The 17,717-nt window shown below is 50.0% G+C and overlaps 6 protein-coding genes across 6 annotated transcripts; 4 read left to right on the top strand and 2 right to left on the bottom strand.

Annotated features, from left to right (window-relative positions):
* Positions 1-354: 354 nt before the first annotated feature.
* Positions 355-1,419, top strand: BGZ61DRAFT_485052 (uncharacterized protein; the record flags this gene model as incomplete). The annotated part of the gene is made up of 3 exons (XM_046249671.1): positions 355-771; positions 847-1,113; positions 1,192-1,419. 3 exons carry the CDS (start codon positions 355-357, stop codon positions 1,417-1,419), a joined length of 912 nt encoding a protein of 303 aa, XP_046096734.1.
* Positions 1,420-2,915: 1,496 nt separating this feature from the next.
* On the top strand, positions 2,916-5,358 carry BGZ61DRAFT_367766 (OPT oligopeptide transporter protein-domain-containing protein; the record flags this gene model as incomplete). The annotated part of the gene is made up of 5 exons (XM_046241818.1): positions 2,916-2,974; positions 3,031-3,176; positions 3,227-4,728; positions 4,785-4,973; positions 5,026-5,358. 5 exons carry the CDS (start codon positions 2,916-2,918, stop codon positions 5,356-5,358), a joined length of 2,229 nt encoding a protein of 742 aa, XP_046096733.1.
* Positions 5,359-5,764: 406 nt separating this feature from the next.
* BGZ61DRAFT_510166 (Alpha/Beta hydrolase protein) lies at positions 5,765-7,374 on the bottom strand (the record flags this gene model as incomplete). Its single annotated transcript, XM_046252050.1, has 3 exons — positions 5,765-6,943; positions 6,994-7,077; positions 7,128-7,374. 3 exons carry the CDS (start codon positions 7,372-7,374, stop codon positions 5,775-5,777), a joined length of 1,500 nt encoding a protein of 499 aa, XP_046096732.1. The 3' UTR covers positions 5,765-5,774.
* A 469-nt stretch (positions 7,375-7,843) lies between these two features.
* On the top strand, positions 7,844-12,321 carry BGZ61DRAFT_562470 (P-loop containing nucleoside triphosphate hydrolase protein; the record flags this gene model as incomplete). Its single annotated transcript, XM_046255851.1, has 4 exons — positions 7,844-8,143; positions 8,247-9,790; positions 9,839-11,406; positions 11,456-12,321. 4 exons carry the CDS (start codon positions 7,844-7,846, stop codon positions 12,319-12,321), a joined length of 4,278 nt encoding a protein of 1,425 aa, XP_046096731.1.
* Positions 12,322-12,817: 496 nt separating this feature from the next.
* On the top strand, positions 12,818-14,958 carry BGZ61DRAFT_499284 (uncharacterized protein; the record flags this gene model as incomplete). Its single annotated transcript, XM_046251385.1, has 4 exons — positions 12,818-12,935; positions 13,070-13,410; positions 13,492-14,861; positions 14,898-14,958. 4 exons carry the CDS (start codon positions 12,818-12,820, stop codon positions 14,956-14,958), a joined length of 1,890 nt encoding a protein of 629 aa, XP_046096730.1.
* A 388-nt stretch (positions 14,959-15,346) lies between these two features.
* On the bottom strand, positions 15,347-16,900 carry BGZ61DRAFT_367932 (uncharacterized protein; the record flags this gene model as incomplete). The annotated part of the gene is made up of 3 exons (XM_046241842.1): positions 15,347-16,516; positions 16,575-16,709; positions 16,757-16,900. 3 exons carry the CDS (start codon positions 16,898-16,900, stop codon positions 15,347-15,349), a joined length of 1,449 nt encoding a protein of 482 aa, XP_046096729.1.
* Positions 16,901-17,717: the final 817 nt, after the last annotated feature.

Below are 17,717 nucleotides of genomic sequence, written 5' to 3'. Positions count from 1 at the left end.
AGGATCGGCTCTGGTCGTCCATGATTTCGGTTAGAATGAGAATCGTCTTAAACTATGCTGTGGGAGACTCGGGAGTCGTTTCTGAACTATGCTGTGGGAGAATCGAGGGTTGACCTTGTGGTTCTTGTCGACTGGCTAGCTCTTGAGAACAGCTGAGCAAAAAAGCGGCGAAGGCTACGAGGGCGGGAACCAGACGAATGACTCAACTGGAGTTGAGTGAAGTAGAGTAGCAGGACCAAAGTACCAGTATAATTCGCGTGTTCTGGGAGCAGAATGGAAAGAAGGAGATGTCGACTGGTTGGATAGCATCTCCTCTCCTCTTGGCCTACAGCCAATCGCTTCCGAATCCGAAATATGTCAGCAATTTCACCCATTTCAACCCAAATCTCCCAGAAGAGCAGTGCTTCTATCGCGACCCCCGCAGCTCTTAACATCTGCTCTACTCGATCGACGCAATCATCTCGGAATAATTATGCACGAAAATTAACTGGGCATGGCAAACCCCATCGTATCTGCGCGCAGTCACGACAAGACTGTCGAAGCCATCTCGCTCACATGGTTCAAAGCAAAGATCAGGGAAATGCTACCAGCGCTACATTTGAGGCCACAAAGCAGCCGTCATTTCCTCCACCACAGTTCCACCACGAAAACATCGATTCTACTCGCGTGGCCTTATGGCGGGTTGTCCAAGCTCTGGGAGCCACCTTGCTGTTAGCTGCCATTCCACAGCAGTTCGCCGTTCCTCCTGGTCAACCATGCTCGAAGTTTCCTGTATGTACATCAATTCGATTCTCCGAGGGCCGGTTCTCCGTTTCTTTAAACAATACTAAAGACATCTCGGCACAGATATGCGACCACCAAACACTACAGCCCCCGATATACTTGCCTCTCGCATTCCACCGATTCTATACCTGCGAGACTCTGCTGCTTGTCTTTGCCCTGTCGACATTTGTGCACTGGCTGTGTGTGTTTGACATCTTCCAACAACCTCGGTGGAGCGATCGGTATCTCTGCGCGATCGTGTACACGACAATGGTGTGCTTGATCCCAGCGGCCTTTTTGGTCGTCGACCCTGTCACCGTCGTCGCTCAGATTATGCCTGCCATAACAGATGTGTGTTTGGTCTTCTGTGTATTGCTTAACATCCTGCGCATAGGAGGATCCGCCAGCAAGAGGGACACACTTGGGTAGGGACACGGCCTCAAACCGAAAAACGACACGAGTCGAGAGGGTTGGCTCTCCGTGACTGGGTACCGTCGCACCTCTCCCTCAGCAATACCTTCACGCGTGTGCCCACACTCGTCTATCCGAGATATCGCCTCACGGCGAATCGTCTGCCCAGGACAGCCTCTATCTCGGCTACCCTTTACCATCGGACACGGCGCAGGTCAGGCGAAGACGGCTACTGACACGAAATGAACAATATATCTTAACTTCGATCTGGTATCATACATATCGTATTTATTTACCAGCATGGCTATGGATCCTTTTATGGCCTTATTTATTCGAACACATGCTGGTTAGGAGTTCAATTTTATAGTTCCATAGACTAAATCCAACTTCTTGGGGCGAAACCGATTTACCAATATATCATTGCACACGCACAATATCCAAGTCAGAGACGAGTGCACAATTGATTCTAAAACCCCATATCGCCTCGGCGTCGAGATGGCCGCGTGACGAGACCACGCAGCAGGCGCTGGTGGCTCGGAGAGACCTAAGAAGGGTCCCTCCATCACGCCCACATGCCCAATCCAACATCAACCGCTCAAGACGAAACCGAGGCGAGAACGACGCGGAAAGATGATAGACTAGGAGACCTAGCTCATGCCACTGACAAGCCTAGATAATTGTATGGAAGCTACTCGACTTTTTTCGGGCTCATTGTTCAACACCGTGTTTGGTCATCGGAAAGGAGTGTACTGTATTCTCTCAATAAATTGGCACAGCGTAGCGTCGACATAGATCACGTGCTGCCGACTGAGCTTACTGAAGTAATCCAGTTTGACGGTCTGTCACTCGCTGAAGAGTCGATACTTGGGACGCTGGAGTGTGCCAATTCAGGTATTGAGGGAATCTGGTACGTTGTAACCGCTGATTGAATGGCACTGCCGTAATGTAGCAAGTCGACTCGTTGAGAACTCGGTTGCTTCCATGCCCTGACTAATTTTCTTCTGGGAGTAAGTGACTATAGTTCCATGGCGTGACAGCTCAGTTGAGCTTTGTGTGTAGTAGAGGTAGACTCTCTGATTATGGCATTTCCCAAACCGGTAAAAACGAACGACGCTATCTCAAGATATACCGATACGTGCTATGCTAAGCTATCTTCAGTTGATAGAAAGCCACAAACTGCAAGAGATAATTCATGTTCCCAATTCGATGATTGGGGAGATCTAAATGGTTAGACATGACGTAGCTGGTGTTGTATCATGGCATGATCCGACCCTTTCTGGTCCAGCCTGACCTACCCTAGAGAACCCCGATTTGCGTGTGCGATACGATTTGTGGAATTACCACCGAACCAATCAACACCAATCCACGGTACTCGGATAACATGGCTTGTGGCCTTATGAGCCGGAAATAACATGATCCTGGCGCCCAGACTAACCGATCCAATACCGTCTCTCAATCAGGCTACCCTGGGACAGAATACTGCAAGGATCCGCGATAAGACCTTGTCGTAACCGAATGTAGAAATATTGTACGTGATAAGCCGGCACCCGCCGCGCAACAGTTGATAGCGATGCGTCTCTGTCACAGCTCTTTGTCCATATTAATGACAAGGCCTCTGGACCTCATCCCCGGAGTCTCTAGGATGCCTTACGCGCCATCAACAGCGAATCCAAGCCATGGCGACCAGCGACAAGGACTCCGGCGCCTTGAACTTCGACTCGAAGGCCAGCGACTCGGCTGGCATGGAGAAGGTGACAGATATCCAAGATGTTGATGTTGAAGATGGAGAAGTAGAAGACTCGTGAGCCGCCCGCCCCAAGCGAAATCACCTTGACGTATGTATTGACCTAATTATAGTCCCTACGATGAGGTTAGAGCCATTGTGCCCCCGGTCGATGACCCGGACCTCCCGGTGAACACCTTTCGAGCTTGGTTTCTGGGCATTGTCTCGACTATTGTTTTCTCGGGAGTCCTGCAATTCTTCCAGCTCCACTCGCCTCCTAGTAAGTTTCTTTTCTTAGCGGCTACAACGAGCATGTCACTGACCTCTTAGTCTTCCTTGCCTCGTATCTTGTCATCATCATCACCCTGCCCATAGGGAAATTCATGGCGCGTGTTCTGCCGGCAACGACTATCAGCGTCTTGGGATGGAGTTTTAGCCTCAACCCTGGTCCCTTTAACCACAAAGAGCACACCATCACGGCTATTATGACAACACTGGTATCGGCTTTTGACAACGGCTCCCTGGCATCAGATGTCTATGTGGCTTTTGACAAATTCCTGGGCATTCCCGTTTCTCCTGGGTTTCGCTTCATGTTTTTGCTCACCACACAAGCCCTGAGCTTTGGCTTCGTTGGCATGTTCCACCGCTTCTTGGTACGCCCGGCTATTTGCATCTGGCCTGGGGCGTTGCCAACATGTTCGATGATTTACGCCTTCCACGACCCTTCGTTTCATAACCAGGTTGCCAATGGATGGAAGATGCACCGAATGAAGTTTTTCTGGCTGACCATGACTATTGCTGGAACCTGGCAAGTCGTGCCGAGTTTCTTATTCACATCCCTGACCACATTTGCCTGGATAACCTGGATCAGACCTAAGAACGTTACGCTGAACCAAGTATTTGGCGCAACAACGGGCATGGATTTGCTCCCTCTTACCCTCGACTGGAACCAGATTTCAGGATATCTCTCGTCGCCTTTGGTCGTCCCTTCTTGGGCCATTCTCAACATCCTGGGCGGAAGCATCTTTTTCCTTTGGATCATTTCCCCAGCATTGCACTGGACCAACGTGTGGTACGGCCGATACTTTCCATTCTCATCTTCCCGCACCTTCGACAACACTGGTGCCGCGTACAACGTCAGTCGAGTCATGAACCCAGATTTCAGCATCAACAACGAGGCTTACGCCGAGTACTCTCCCGTCTTCCTTTCTACAACCTCAGTCTTGTCCTACGGTCTCGGATTCGCTTCGGTTACTTCCATCCTTGTTCATACGTATCTCCATCATCGGAAACTGCTCTGGAATAGCTTCAAGACTGCATTCAAGGGCAAGGATGATGAAGCTGAAGATATCCATGGTCGATTGATGCATGCGTACAAGGCTGTTCCCGAATGGTGGTATGGCATCGTATTCGCTGCCCTCTTGGGCATCAGCATGGCATTCATCTACATCTACGATACAGAGCTACCGTGGTGGGGATTGATCATTAGTGTGCTTCTCAATGTGGTGCTTCTGATTCCCATTGGTTTAATGAAGGCTACATGCAACGTCACAGTCAATACTGGAGTCTTGGCGGCACTAATCGGTGGACTTATTTGGCCAGGCAAGATGGTCAACAACGTTGTCTTCAAGGTCTTTACCCTTGTCTGCACGTTCCAAGGCCTTGGGTACATCCAGTCCATGAAGACGGGCCATTACATGAAAATCCCGCCACGAATCACCTTTACTGCCCAGTGCTTGAGCATCCTCATTTCCTGGGTGGTGCAGACAGGCGTAAACCTTTGGGCGATGGGCAATGTGAAGGGAATTTGCACCGGCGATGCAGTCAACAACGTACGTATCCGGAATAGAGAGAGGGAACCGAGAGGCGAAGCTAATTTTTCAATTAGTTTTATTGTCCACTTGCCAGCGGATATGCAGCGAATGCTGTGTTCTGGGGCCTTATCGGACCGACAAAACTCTTCGTATCTGGTTCCATGTACGCCAGTATGCTGTGGTTCTTCTTGATTGGCGCCGTTCTCCCAGTTTTGGTATATTTCGCCGCAAAGAAATTCCCCCAAAACAAGATCCTTGGCAAGGTAAGTGTCTGTCAAATAAGTCAGCGGTGCAACGATCTAACAGAGATTTCAGATCCACACGCCTGTGATATTTGCATCGACATCATCCATCCCACCAGCCACTGCAGCGAATTACATATCCTGGGGCCTCGTTGGCCTCGCTTTTAACATGTTTATCAAGCGTCGCTACCGTGCCTGGTGGTCGAAATACAACTACTTGCTTTCCGCCGCATTGGATACCGGACTGGCAATCACGACTTTCCTCGTCTTCTTCTGTCTGACATATCCCGGTGTGTCCCTGAGTTGGTGGGGAAATAGGATCGCGGACGAGACGGCTGACGGGATGGGCCTGCCACTTGATACTGTGGCTCCAGGAGACACCTTTGGGCCAGATACATGGCATTAATAGGCGTGATATGGGCTGATGATTATCATTGTGCCATGTAACGTTTGGAAGCTTTGGAATTTGACTAGAAACCTTACGACACGCTTTAGATAGTTTCAAATACCGATGAGGCTCTCTGGATCATATTCAACCATGATGAATTCGCTGTTTCTGGTTCAACCTCTAATTCTGAGTCCCATCTGATATCCGTCCATATGTTTCGGTGCGGAGGAAGGGCGATCAGATTTAGTTAGTCAACCATACCCGTTAGTCTACCGTTTCTGACATCGCAATCGATCCCCGCGATTTCTTGTAAACCTGGTTCACAGCATGCAAAATTTGGGTGATATCACCATACTAAGCTAACCTAAAATACACACCAAAGTAGTATTGATTAGACTATTCTCATTTCTAGGTTCTAATACTACACGGTGTTCCTAGAACTCCCCACCCGTCATCCAGGTTTGAATCAAGTGAAGTGATATTTCAGGTTGATCCAATGGCACCATGTGTCCAGCCCTGTCCACCGTTACAAATGCAAACCTAGACGCTCTCGTAGCCCCAGGCATCGTGAGAGCTCTAACCTCCTTCATTGTTCCAGCCATTACTGTTTCGCCATCCTTCGGAGCAAACCACGGCCTCATTGACTGAGAAACAAACTCGGCTTGGCCAGCCCAGGACAATTTCTCCGTCCAACGCAAGTTACCTGCAGTATTGCAAGCTAGATCGAGATTCCCATTGTACACCAACACATCTATTCCTGCCTCGAGAATGTACTTGACTTCTGGCGCTGTGTTGACAAACAAGTCATTGCCTTTCCAGAACAGCTCATGAATGTCCATGTTTAGGATGGTGAAGTTTTTGAAGTTCTTAGGCACGTTCAAAGCTTGACGCATCTGTGGAGTATTTGCGTATGCCTCGATCGACAGGACTTCAGTATAGCATAGCTGATCAACTTGACACGTGCGTGTGATATCAAAGGGATCTCTGCCGCCCTTGCCGGTCTCATTGTCGAAAAGAGCACGGATTTCGCTGCTGCAAAAGGAATCTGCAGCATGACAGAGGATGGGGTCGGGGTACTCGTAGCAAGCTTCATGAAGGTAGACGCAACGAGGCAACGCTTCGGCAATCTGAGTACAGCGCGTAGCATTGAAGATCGGTTCTGGAACACCGGGCTTTGTGGTGCAAAGGGTATCGTAGTAGCCGTAAGTAGTGTCCAACGGTGAGACAAAGCCATCTCCAATCATGACGGAATTCAGAGGAATCTTGGCTTCAGGTGCAAGCCCAGGGCGACCATTGTAGCGCACAATCTCAGCTGCGAGAGTAGGGATGTAGTGGCCGCCGTAGCTCTCGCCTGAGATGTGGAAGGGAACGGATTTTAGGTGAGGAAATGCAGAATAGAAGATCTGTAGGAAAGCGGTCATGTCTGCCGCAGCCACGAACGAGTCCGATGGCATGTCGATGTCTTCATCTACATATGAGAAACCCGTGCCGGCGGGTTGGTCAATGAAGATCATGGAAGAGTTTTTGGACCATGAGAAGGGATTTCGACTTGTTCCAAGCCCATTGGGTGTCACTAAACATGGGCCAAGCTCTAGCATCATCCCTTGGACATAGTTAGAAACTGGCTTCACAACTAAACACATGTTATCTTACCAATGAGGCCACTGCAGCCGGGACCGCCTGTCATCCATAAATTTAAGGGATCATCTTCCGGCTTGTTCATACTCTCAAAATACCCTAACGGCGTCAATATTCTCACTGGCAGGGTATTGGGGGGCGCATCTTACAAAAGAAGAAGTGCTTCCCAGGTGTGTCAAGCCAACCGGTGTACTGTTTGGAGCCGGCATCACAGAGGGTATCCCCTTGCTGGCGAATGCGAATAGAGTGGTCAGGGTAGCTGGGATCGCTGTGTATGCTGTAGTCTGCTTCCTTCAACCCGATGATCTGTTGACGGTCTATTGTGGCGGCTGCTGTAATGCCAAGGCCAAAAAACAGCCAAGCCGTTTGGATGAGGATGCGACTCAGGTTGGCCATGCTGTGAAGAGAATCGAAAAACCGATAAGACAACAATTGTATCAAGGTCAAAGTCTTACCAGGTTAAAGTCCGAGTTCAAGCAAACCGGCATGATATGCAGGTTATCTTATCAACATCTCGTAATTGACGCCTTGCTTGGCGAGAGGGGATGGCATGTCTCCACAACACCATCATCCCAAAACGGCATCAGGGTACGAGAGGACAGGGATCAGAACAACCTTACCCTTCTCGGTAATTAGATACGTGCTTCCAGAAACGGCCGATTGCTGTCTTTGGATGTCGTGAATCTGATGTTTCGTCGAGACGTGCAAAAGTCCGACAGTAAGCCACCATACAAATTGGTAGCCTCATTATTTTGGTATGTTACTTTGTCACTAATTTCACTCATGGCGCCTTATTCAGCCTAGCAAAACGAAACTCCATTTTCTTTTCATCGTTTCTGCATTGAGCTCCTGATAGCTTTGGACGATGTCTGGAAGTTTGCTAACGGACTTATTGTTGCCGCAAGGTACTTTTCAAGATGTCCGAACCGACTTTATGGGACATCTGGGACCTCTTTTAACACTCGTTACTACCCTTGCCATTTCGATAAGAGCCATCTGGTGTCTTTGGCATCAACCACATAGGCGACCGGCATACTTGCTTTCGACATCACATATTCTCATCAACCTTGCAAACACGGCTACTGTTCTGGTATGCATTATCGCCAATACCATTCAGTTGGTGTTTAGCTTGGAACTGGAATCCGTGGTTTCTGAACTTTCCTGGGTATGTAAAAGGAAGATATCAGGCCGAGAGAAAATTCCATTAACAAGCTCGCCAGATTTTATGTCTCGTCTGTCGAATCGGGTATTTTGCACTACCTCAACAGCGTCGGGGACTTCATCTTGTCGCGACCTGTGTCTCGTTGACTACACTTGCGTTTATTATAGTCCCAACTGGTATCTACCCTCTGGTTCTGATACATGACAGCAGGGGCGATGCTCCTCCCACCCTACTCGAAACAACCTACATGGTTGGCGTTGTGGTTGCATCCGTTATGCTACCTCTAATTACACCATCTCACAACCGCATGCAAGAGCACGGGGCACCCTTCCATCCGTCTCTTAACTGCTCACCAATCGTCCGGTGGTGGACGTACGGCTGGATTAGTCCCTTTGTCGCGTCAGCGTATGCGAACCACGGCGATGTCACTCGCATCAGTATCCCAGTCTTGACGCCAAAGAGCAATCCACGTGTCTGGGCCTCACGCCTACGCGAAACTCGGCGGAAAACGGGCTCTACGGCTCGCGCGGTGTGGATTCTCTTCAGGCCTCGACTTGCTATTATGGCCACCTTCATGGTCTTCTGTGGCTTTGCAGAGTTCATTGGGGCCATCGGGCTTCGGAGTCTTCTCCAGTTTTTGGAAGGTTCAAGCCCAGAGAGAGCCTTCCACCCCTGGTTTGCCGCCTTTCTGTTCGGTGCCTCACCTATTATCCGAGGGCTCTGTATGCAAACTTTCGAATCATTCTCGACAGAAGCAATTTGCCACTTCAAGTCCATGGTGACGAGTACCGTGTTCGAGAAGCTACTTAAGCAGAAACCGGGAGTTCGCCCGGATTCCGGTCAGATCACCAACCACGTTGCGGCAGACCTCGAAAAGATTTCAGTGCTTCGGTACAGTGTTATGGCAGGCTTCATGGTCCCCGTGGAGGTGGCAGTTGCCAGTGTCTTGCTGTACCAGACGATGGGATGGTCTTATGTACCTGGATTGGTGATTATACTCACTACCCGTATTCCCATCTCATGGTACGTCAGCCGGTATCAGGGCCATGCCCAGTCCACTGTTATGGCCGCAATCGATGCTAGGGTACGTCGAGTGAGCGAGGTCGTCAAGGGGCTGCAGACGGTTCAGATGCTGGGGCAAGCTCTGGCATTTCATGCCTGGATTGATGAAAAGCGAGAGAAAGAGCTGTTGGCGATATGGGGCAAAATGAAGATTGTAGTTGCGTCTGACACGATCTCAGCTGGTTTTGTGCTGGTGCCCCTAGTTGTGTCGCTTTGGTCGTATACCATGCTTGCTGGATTACCACTTACCCCTACAATGGTTTTCACTGTTGTCTCCATCTTCAACACCCTCAAGGGCATGATGTCACTTGCAGTGATTGGAGTTAGCACACATGCCCATGCAACGGTTTCCTTGAACCGAGTGCTGGCGTTTCTGGATGACGAGCTATCACCAGAGGACAATTGGGAGAGCGGAGCGTTTCACACTGCTTACGCGGACGAGAGGCCGAATGGGACCGACTATACCTTTGGGGCACTAAATGCTACCATTCAGGTTTACGGGAGCGGTGGGAATCCAAGGACTATTCTGAAAAACGTCAATTTTAGTTTGGTCCAAGGTGGACTCAACGTCATCACGGGGAAAACAGGGTAAGTCTCAGTCCCTACCAGTACGAATCATATTAACACAGACCCTAGGTCCGGCAAATCCACTTTGCTGAAAGGTCTTATACATGAAGCTCATGTCTCTCAAGGGGAGCTGGGCATCCGGTCAAGCCCCTTTGAAAAAGTGTCATATGCTGGCCAATCACCTTGGCTGCAGGAAGGCACAATCAGGGAGAATATTCTATTTGGTTCTCCTTTCTCAGAAAGGCGATATCAAGAGACCATTAAATCAACGGGACTAGACATCGACCTACGAGACCTACCTTCAGGCGATGCGACCATCGTCGGTGAGCGTGGCCAATCTCTATCAGGTGGACAGAGAGCTCGCGTAGCCATGGCCAGGGCCATTTTTGCGGACACTCAGACGGTACTGCTGGATGATATCTTGGCCGCTTTGGATGCTACCACATCTCGTTTGGTTGTGGATAAATGCATCCTCGGTGACTTCATGAAAGGACGGACCATCGTGCTGGTAACTGAGCATCTCCAATGTCGGCAAGAGGCAGACTTGCTGCTTGAGATTAGCGACGGGACCGTCACAAGAGTTGTGGCCCCAGATCAACAATCCTCAAAGGCATCTAAAGTCTCGTCTGTGACAGTTTTAGAGACTGAGGTATCAAGCGACACCTTCGAAGCTATTCTAGAGACCACCGAAGCTCCAGAGATCAGTCCTCCCAGCGAAGTCAAGTCTTCCCCGAAAGGCTCAGAGAAACTCATTACGGGTTTGATTGGGAGGATGTATATCCTAAAGTACATGAAGCTCTTTGGTTCTCCAGGGTTCTTGTGCCTATTTTGCTGCCTTGCTCTCAGCTCCCAAGCAGCAGACGTGTTACTGTCATTCTGGTTGACTATCTGGTCAGGCAAGTATGAACACGAGAGCAGTCAAGAGGAGCGACAGAAATCTTTTTCTTATCTCATCGTCTACGCTGGTATTGGAGTTGTTCAAATATCCCTCGTCTGCGTATCTTCATTGATCTTCTTCTACGGAGCCCTGAGAGCAAGCCGCACAGAACACTCGCGAATGATCACGTCGGTTCTTGGGGCAACCTTCACTTGGATCACGACCACACCTGGGGGATGGATTCTCAACCGATTTTCCTCTGACATGTTCTCTTTGGACAATACCATCACGGAACTGCTGAAGCAGGTGCTGGAAAATTTCCTGTCTATTGGTTTCCGTCTTGCCGCAGTTTCATCAGCCCTTCCGTCGTTTATTCTTCCCACAGTTATCTTGCTTGGTTTGGGCATGTATGTCGGCCAGATCTATCTATATGGCTCAACTGCGGCAAAGAGAGTGTATGCCGCAGGTTTGTCTCCAATCCTCACCGGTCTGACAGATGTTATTACGGGTATCGAAGTCATCCGCGCTCATCGGGCGGAGGCCACATTTCAAGATCAATTTCTGATATCTCTTGAGCATTATCTGCAAGGTTGGGAGGCTGTTAGTGCGACCCAGAGATGGTTGGCAGTCAGGATGGACTTTTTGGCTGGATTGATATCGCTCTTGACTGCGACTCTCGCCCTGTCGTCTAGAAACACCAGCCCGGCCGTCATTGGATTCAGTATGACAAGCTCAACAACTCTTTGCACCTCGCTATTATGTATGTTCGCTTCAACTTCTAGAACGTTGGTGGTGCTAATATGTCGAAGATATTGTATATCTATCGAGCGTGTTGCAGGTTGAAATGAACTGCTTCCAGCGCATCGAAGAATACATTCACACGATACCACAAGAGCAAAGGGGTTCCGACAAAGAGTTGCCGCCCCAACATCTGATCGGATGGCCTCATGATGGAAACGTGAGGATACATAACGTCACCGCCGGCTATACCATTGATGGTGATGCTGTGTTAAATGACATCAACCTCGAGGCTAAGCCCGGGCAACGCGTTGCCATCGTGGGACGCTCAGGGAGTGGGAAGAGCTCTCTCGCAGCGACTCTTCTTCGATTAACTCGGAAGTTTCAAGGTCGCGTCCTTATCGACGGCATCGATATTGAGACTGTAGATGTTCATGATTTACGTCAGCGCATTTGCTTCATTCCCCAAAGCCCTACATTGTTTACTGGCTCATTGAGATTCAACCTCGATTTTAGCGGCACGATTCCAGATCTGCTGCTTCAAAAAGTACTCGGCGATGTGCTGGGTGATCTTGCGGCAACCAAACACTGGAACCTGGACAAAGAAATTGAAGCCGATGGAGCCAACCTGTCGCAAGGCGAGCGACAACTCATCTCCATGGCGCGGGCGCTCGTGACTGACGCCCGTGTCGTGCTGATTGACGAAGCGACGGCCAATTTAGATGCCGAGAGTGAAGAGCGCATTCAAAGGCTGTTGAAGGAACGTTTCTCGGACAAGACTCTGATCGCCATCGCACATCGCCTAGCTTCCGTGGTTCAATTCGACTGGGTGTACGTGATGGATCAGGGAAGTATTGTCGAGCAAGGCAATCCCCAAGAGCTCATGGTCCGAGAAGGCGGGGAGTTTTGGAAACTATGGCAAGCCACTCGTGAATAGCACGGCGGCTCATTAGATAGGTTGATACTTTGGTGCATTAGTCCTTGAAAACTTGCCCAACCTCTGTCAATTAATAATACGTGTAGAGTGTGAAAGTGAATACCCTCAGGCAATGTCGATGGTGGTTAACGTGTCTTCCCCGCTTCCACTTGACAAGATCCCTGAGCACGCCGCCCTGGAGGCATTAGTTGGCAGGGAATACACTGGACAGAGTGCACTGGAGAGCTGCTATAGCCGGTTATCATCTCCCTAACCCCGAAATGCAACGGTGGCTGTGGCCGTTATCTTGACATGGGTCCTGGCGGCCTTCATGAGATAAGACTAACCTAGTCGCGCCATGAGTGTGGGTGAGATTAAAAGTGTCTGGCATCTTCCGATCTGGCCACTGGCAAATTTCCCTCCTGCATGTCAATTAATCCAAGGGGTCGCACTTGAGGGTCCTTATATGCTCCATTCCCTATCCAATTCGACGACTGTACGCCCCTACTCCGCTCAAATGCCCTCGACGTCTCCATCATCAGGTCCTTCTCCCCCCGGACCCAAGACAGGCCACCCTGGACCTCCTCGGAAGCGAAATGTCACGTCCCGAGACCGGAATGGATGCATCACGTGTCGTAAGCGGCACCTTAGGTGCGACAAGACTCATCCTGAGTGCACCAATGTTCGTCATCTTGCTAGGGTTAGCATGTATAGAAGAAACTGACTCAGAGGGCTCTGTAGTGCTTGAAGATGAACCGAATGTGTGAAGGATATATCGTCAATCGGATTGCTTTCTGCGACGAGACCTTCTTAACCACGCAGAAAGCCCAAGGCAGGGTTCCCAAGAGGGCCCGAGGACGGGCTGTGAAGAGAGTGGTGGTTGACGCAAGCCCAAACACAACCCGCAATGAAGCCGTAATTGACAGCTCTCTTGTTGGGTTTGAAGATGCGCAAGACGATACCACGGCTTTTGCAGGCAACGCTTTAGCCCCTGTTTCCGAGGCAGGAGATTGGATGCTACAGGAATGGGCGCTCTCTCTTTGGCCTCAGGATGGCGAAGCACACCTCAATGACGATGCCTCACCCTCCTCTTTACTGGAACTGAACCCGGTACCAGAGAACAGCCTTCTGGATATGGTTTCTTTGGACCTTTACTCAACCAATCTTGCCCCGAGCCCCCCAGTGCTCCAGCAATTTTCACTTGCATCAGGGAATGAAAGCCAGTCTCAATTCTTCTGCTCTCCCTACGACGGAGAGTATATGGAACGGCTTCGAAGTGATGGAATTGACGGCTTGACAACTATCCTTCCGATAAAAGATATAATCATTGACCATTCCGTCATGGCATCGCACTGCTGGAGTGCGGCGCTCGCTGTCTCAGCCCTTACCTCGTCGAAAAAAGGGTTCATCTCCACTCAGGATTCTAGACAACATGCAATCCAGCACTACAGGAATGCTGTACAATGCGTTCGAAAATCATATCCTAAAGAATCCCCGGGGGCTTTCCAAAACGTCAGCTCCGATGATCTACTTAGTTGGTTTCTGACCCGCCTGTTGCTAGCCAACTTCGACTTGTGTCGCGGAAACCTCTCTTCCTGGCGCCACCACCTTCGAATAGCAGGAAGAATCTTCAGTTCGTGGCATCAAAGGATCCTCGTTGACTCCCGCGGCCGCCAACTTGCTCACGCTTTTGCGCGCATGGCGCTGCTCGTGGAGCTCCAAAACGGCGACTTGGCACTGACTCGAGTGCACGACATGAACCCTGGAGTAGCAAGCCAGCTCATATCAATGATGGAAGAATCAGAGTCTTCTCGTGACCGACTGCTTGCGATGATCAGGAACGTGAGCAAGCTGGAGATTAAGTTCCGCTATCGGCCCGAGTTACACGATAAATGGACGCGCAAAATGGAACTCATCGACGCGAAACTGACAGAGTGGCAACAGAATTTGCCAGCCTCGGAGCTGCCTGTCGACACAGGTGTTGCAGACGCCGTCAAGTTTCCCGTTGATCTGGGATCATCCATGCCCTCGCTCGCCGTTACGCCCTTGACGTTTCCAAACTCCTCCAACCCATATACATCCGCCGTGAATTATGCTCACTTCCTCTGCGCTCGCATGCGTGTTCGAACTCGATACCTTCCAAATGGCGGCAAGATCACTCCCCTAGAGACTGAATCTACAGTCTTGTACACCTGTCGGATAGCGGCTGGCCTTTCTCCAGGTGGGTGTGCGCGGGCGAATGCTTTCGGTCATGGCATGATGCCTGCACTGGTCGGCTCATATCGTTGGAGCAGTAATGCGCAGGCTCGTCAGTGGATCACATCTTGGCTTCAGGGGTACGAAGAAGAGGGTGGCCGCGAAGGTCTCTGGAATGTGCTGCAGACTAGGAGATTGCTGTCATTTCTGGACGATGAGGCGCGTCGTCGGGCGTCTATCTCGGGATGCTGGGATATTATCGCTGCCAGGATTGAGGATGAGGATGACTCAAGTGATAGAGACTCTATGGTTTCGGATGGATCTGTCACAGATGCATCTTTTCCCATCCAAGACGATTTGGACTGGTCATTCTCTCCGTGCATGGCTTTGAGTCCTTTTAGGGTTGTCGTTCATTCCCGATCACCGGATGGCTGGGCAACTGACCACTACGTTGTTTCATGATTTAAATATGAAGAACGAAGAAATTCCAGAAGACTAGATTATCTTAAGATACCCGCTCATTGACTTCAGGTTGGTTAGTGTTCTCGCTCACCCTGCAATACGATGGTGCTACCCCACCCGGGATTTGGCATGGAGCTTTTGGGTTCTTCTTCAAAACGGGCCGCGAAGTTAGTGGACGATTCAAATGATGACGTAGAAATGATTGCACATGCATGAGTATTGATAGTACAAATATATCTTTTTGCGCTTTATCTAATTGGAGAGTGCTGGAAATGTGACATCCTCTGGCTTCAGTCACGAACCGTTTGCAAAGGAAAATTAAGAGCTGTCTTCTCGTTGACCTCAGTTGATATAGCATACACAACCCAAATTATCTGGACGATCCGCACTAAGGGCACTCCTTGCCAGTCAACTTGACAACCCAGCCACCACGCTCAATCGTATTGATAAAGACGTAACCAGACTTGAAATACGCGTAAGATGACCAAGTGCCAACAAAAGAAACAGCGCCGCCTCCAGGCAAAGCATCATCCTCGGGGTAAATGTCGAACCAGGCAGCTTCGCAAACGCCGGCACCAGTGGGGTCTTCGGGGATGGAACGACCATCCAGAACCCGAAGACCAGCGCCGTAGTGAGATTGGTAGATGTAACTGTCAATCACATACTGGTTGTGGTCGATGGACTTTGTGGGGTGCTTGAAGTGACCTGTCTGCTTGGGGTTTTCCAGATCTCGAATATCCCAAATGAAGGTGACTGGGAAGCCATCGCTAGCTGGACCTCGCCCTCTCGATTCATCCAACTCGTCATCTAGGACGAGGAATTCTTGGTTTTGAGTGTCAAGAACCCATCCCTGGTGAGTGTATGATGCTCCTTCGTATGAGATGCGAGAGATGATGTTGGTAACGTTTGCCTTATCCGTGACATCGTAGATGGTCAATGTGTCTTCATTGTAACCATAGCAAATATCACGTCCTTGGTAACGCTCGTCAGGTCCACGATAGACAATACATTGCGCATCATGAACATAACCGTCGCCCTTTGCACAACCCAGAGATGTTGGGTTGGCTGGATCGGTCAGGTCGAAAAAGTTGAGTCCAGACAAACAATTCGGATCAGTGCGAGGTTGACCACCAACAGCGGCACCGTACTTGAGCTCTTCGTTGACCACAACGTTGTGGGCTCGACCAAGAGGCAAAAGAGCGCTGAAATGACTCGTCAGGTCAGTCTTGGCATTGAACGTGACGGGCTCATCAGCGTCAATGTCTAGCAATTTCTCGAGGTCGAAGATCTGAATGCCATGGCCGACGGCTTCAGAGCCGATGATGACGTAGTGCTGGTAGGTTCGAATTTCGCGCCACTCTGATGGCGTAGAATACTGAGGCAACCGACCGAGATAGATGAGTTTGCCGTTTTTGTCGATCTCAGCAAACGCGGTACCATCATATTGTCCGATAGCCACAAATTCACGGCCGTCATCTGAAGTCCATCCCCACGAGGAAGAGCCATGGCCTGAAGCACTGCCCAGGCCAGCATGGCTAACAAAGGAATGAAGGTCAACCTATGTCAAAGCGTAAAGGGTCAGTCCTGTTCGGCAAGTATAAGGTGTCTCTACACACATTATGGCATCGGAACGTATTGTTTCCGTCTCCCTGGATGGCTTCGGCCACTCCGTCAATGCAAGCAGTATAGCCCAAGTCAGGGTACTGCTCGCTAGCGAATGCCCCAACCTCTTCTTGGCGAGCCCACTCGGCCTATAATCGTATTAGCCATGTCCTGAAATCTTTCATCTCAAACACACCTTCTTGCTGGCCATGAGCCTGTTGTGGACAATACCGGAGTCATACAGCTCTGCCCCCTCCGCCTCATTGGGCTGGATCTCTTTGGCCTGTGACCATGACACCGCTGCGGCTATGGTGCCGAGGTAGACGGCGGCGCGGACCATGATGAGGATCGTTCAACGAGAAACAGACACTGGGAGAATAAGGGAAGGCCAGGAATCCGCTGCGTGAAATCGAACGCTCTTGCGGACTTGAACACAGCAGCTCAACTTCCACGACGAGAGAGTCGCTTCGTAGATCTTTATAGAGAGCAGATCCAAGAAGAAAAAATCCATCAAGGTGCTTACAAAGTGTCCTAAGAAAGGAATAGTTGCCGGGCGATCCAAGCATTGCGTCAACTTTCCTCGTAATCCCGTTACTGGTGATTGGCAATCAGGTAGCCTGCATCCGAAGATTCCATCTCGGCATTGGCATTACACCTGACTCCAACCAACCAGGATCGAACCAGGGTAGCATTCGGCGTCCGCAATTCTCTTGGCAAGATCGTGTGAGCTTATCTTGAATGGGAAGGTAACTAGAAGGGGAATGTGGTAGTCCGCGAGATGCAAAGTCGCTCGGCTTCTACACCTAGATTTGACGCCAAGTAATTAGAGTAGCAAGGGACTATACTTTAAGTCCTTTAAGGTTGCACGCAAATCGGGGTAAGTCCTTTAATAGGAAGGCTCATAGGCCTCCTTGCCGATCATTTACATGGAACGGACTTACGTGACCATTGATCACAAAAGTCCCCAAAAAGAAATAGTCGAGCGTTTATCTGTGTCCTTGGCATTTCTTTTTACACCAATCCCTCTACGCGATCAACGGCAGTTTTCATGCAGGGTTATAACAAAAGCTCAGCGGCTAGGATATAGGGTCTGTTAACGCTAGCCCTAGTAGGAAAGTAGTAGGAAGCGGGTCGCCAAGAACACGAAGTCGGTTGGT

The sequence above is a fragment of the Ilyonectria robusta genome (assembly GCF_021365365.1).
Source record: "Ilyonectria robusta strain PMI_751 chromosome Unknown BGZ61scaffold_33, whole genome shotgun sequence".
NCBI classification, from domain to species: domain Eukaryota; kingdom Fungi; phylum Ascomycota; class Sordariomycetes; order Hypocreales; family Nectriaceae; genus Ilyonectria; species Ilyonectria robusta.
The sequence above is the reverse complement of the archived record's forward strand: the minus strand, read 5'-3'. Positions and strand labels throughout refer to the sequence as shown.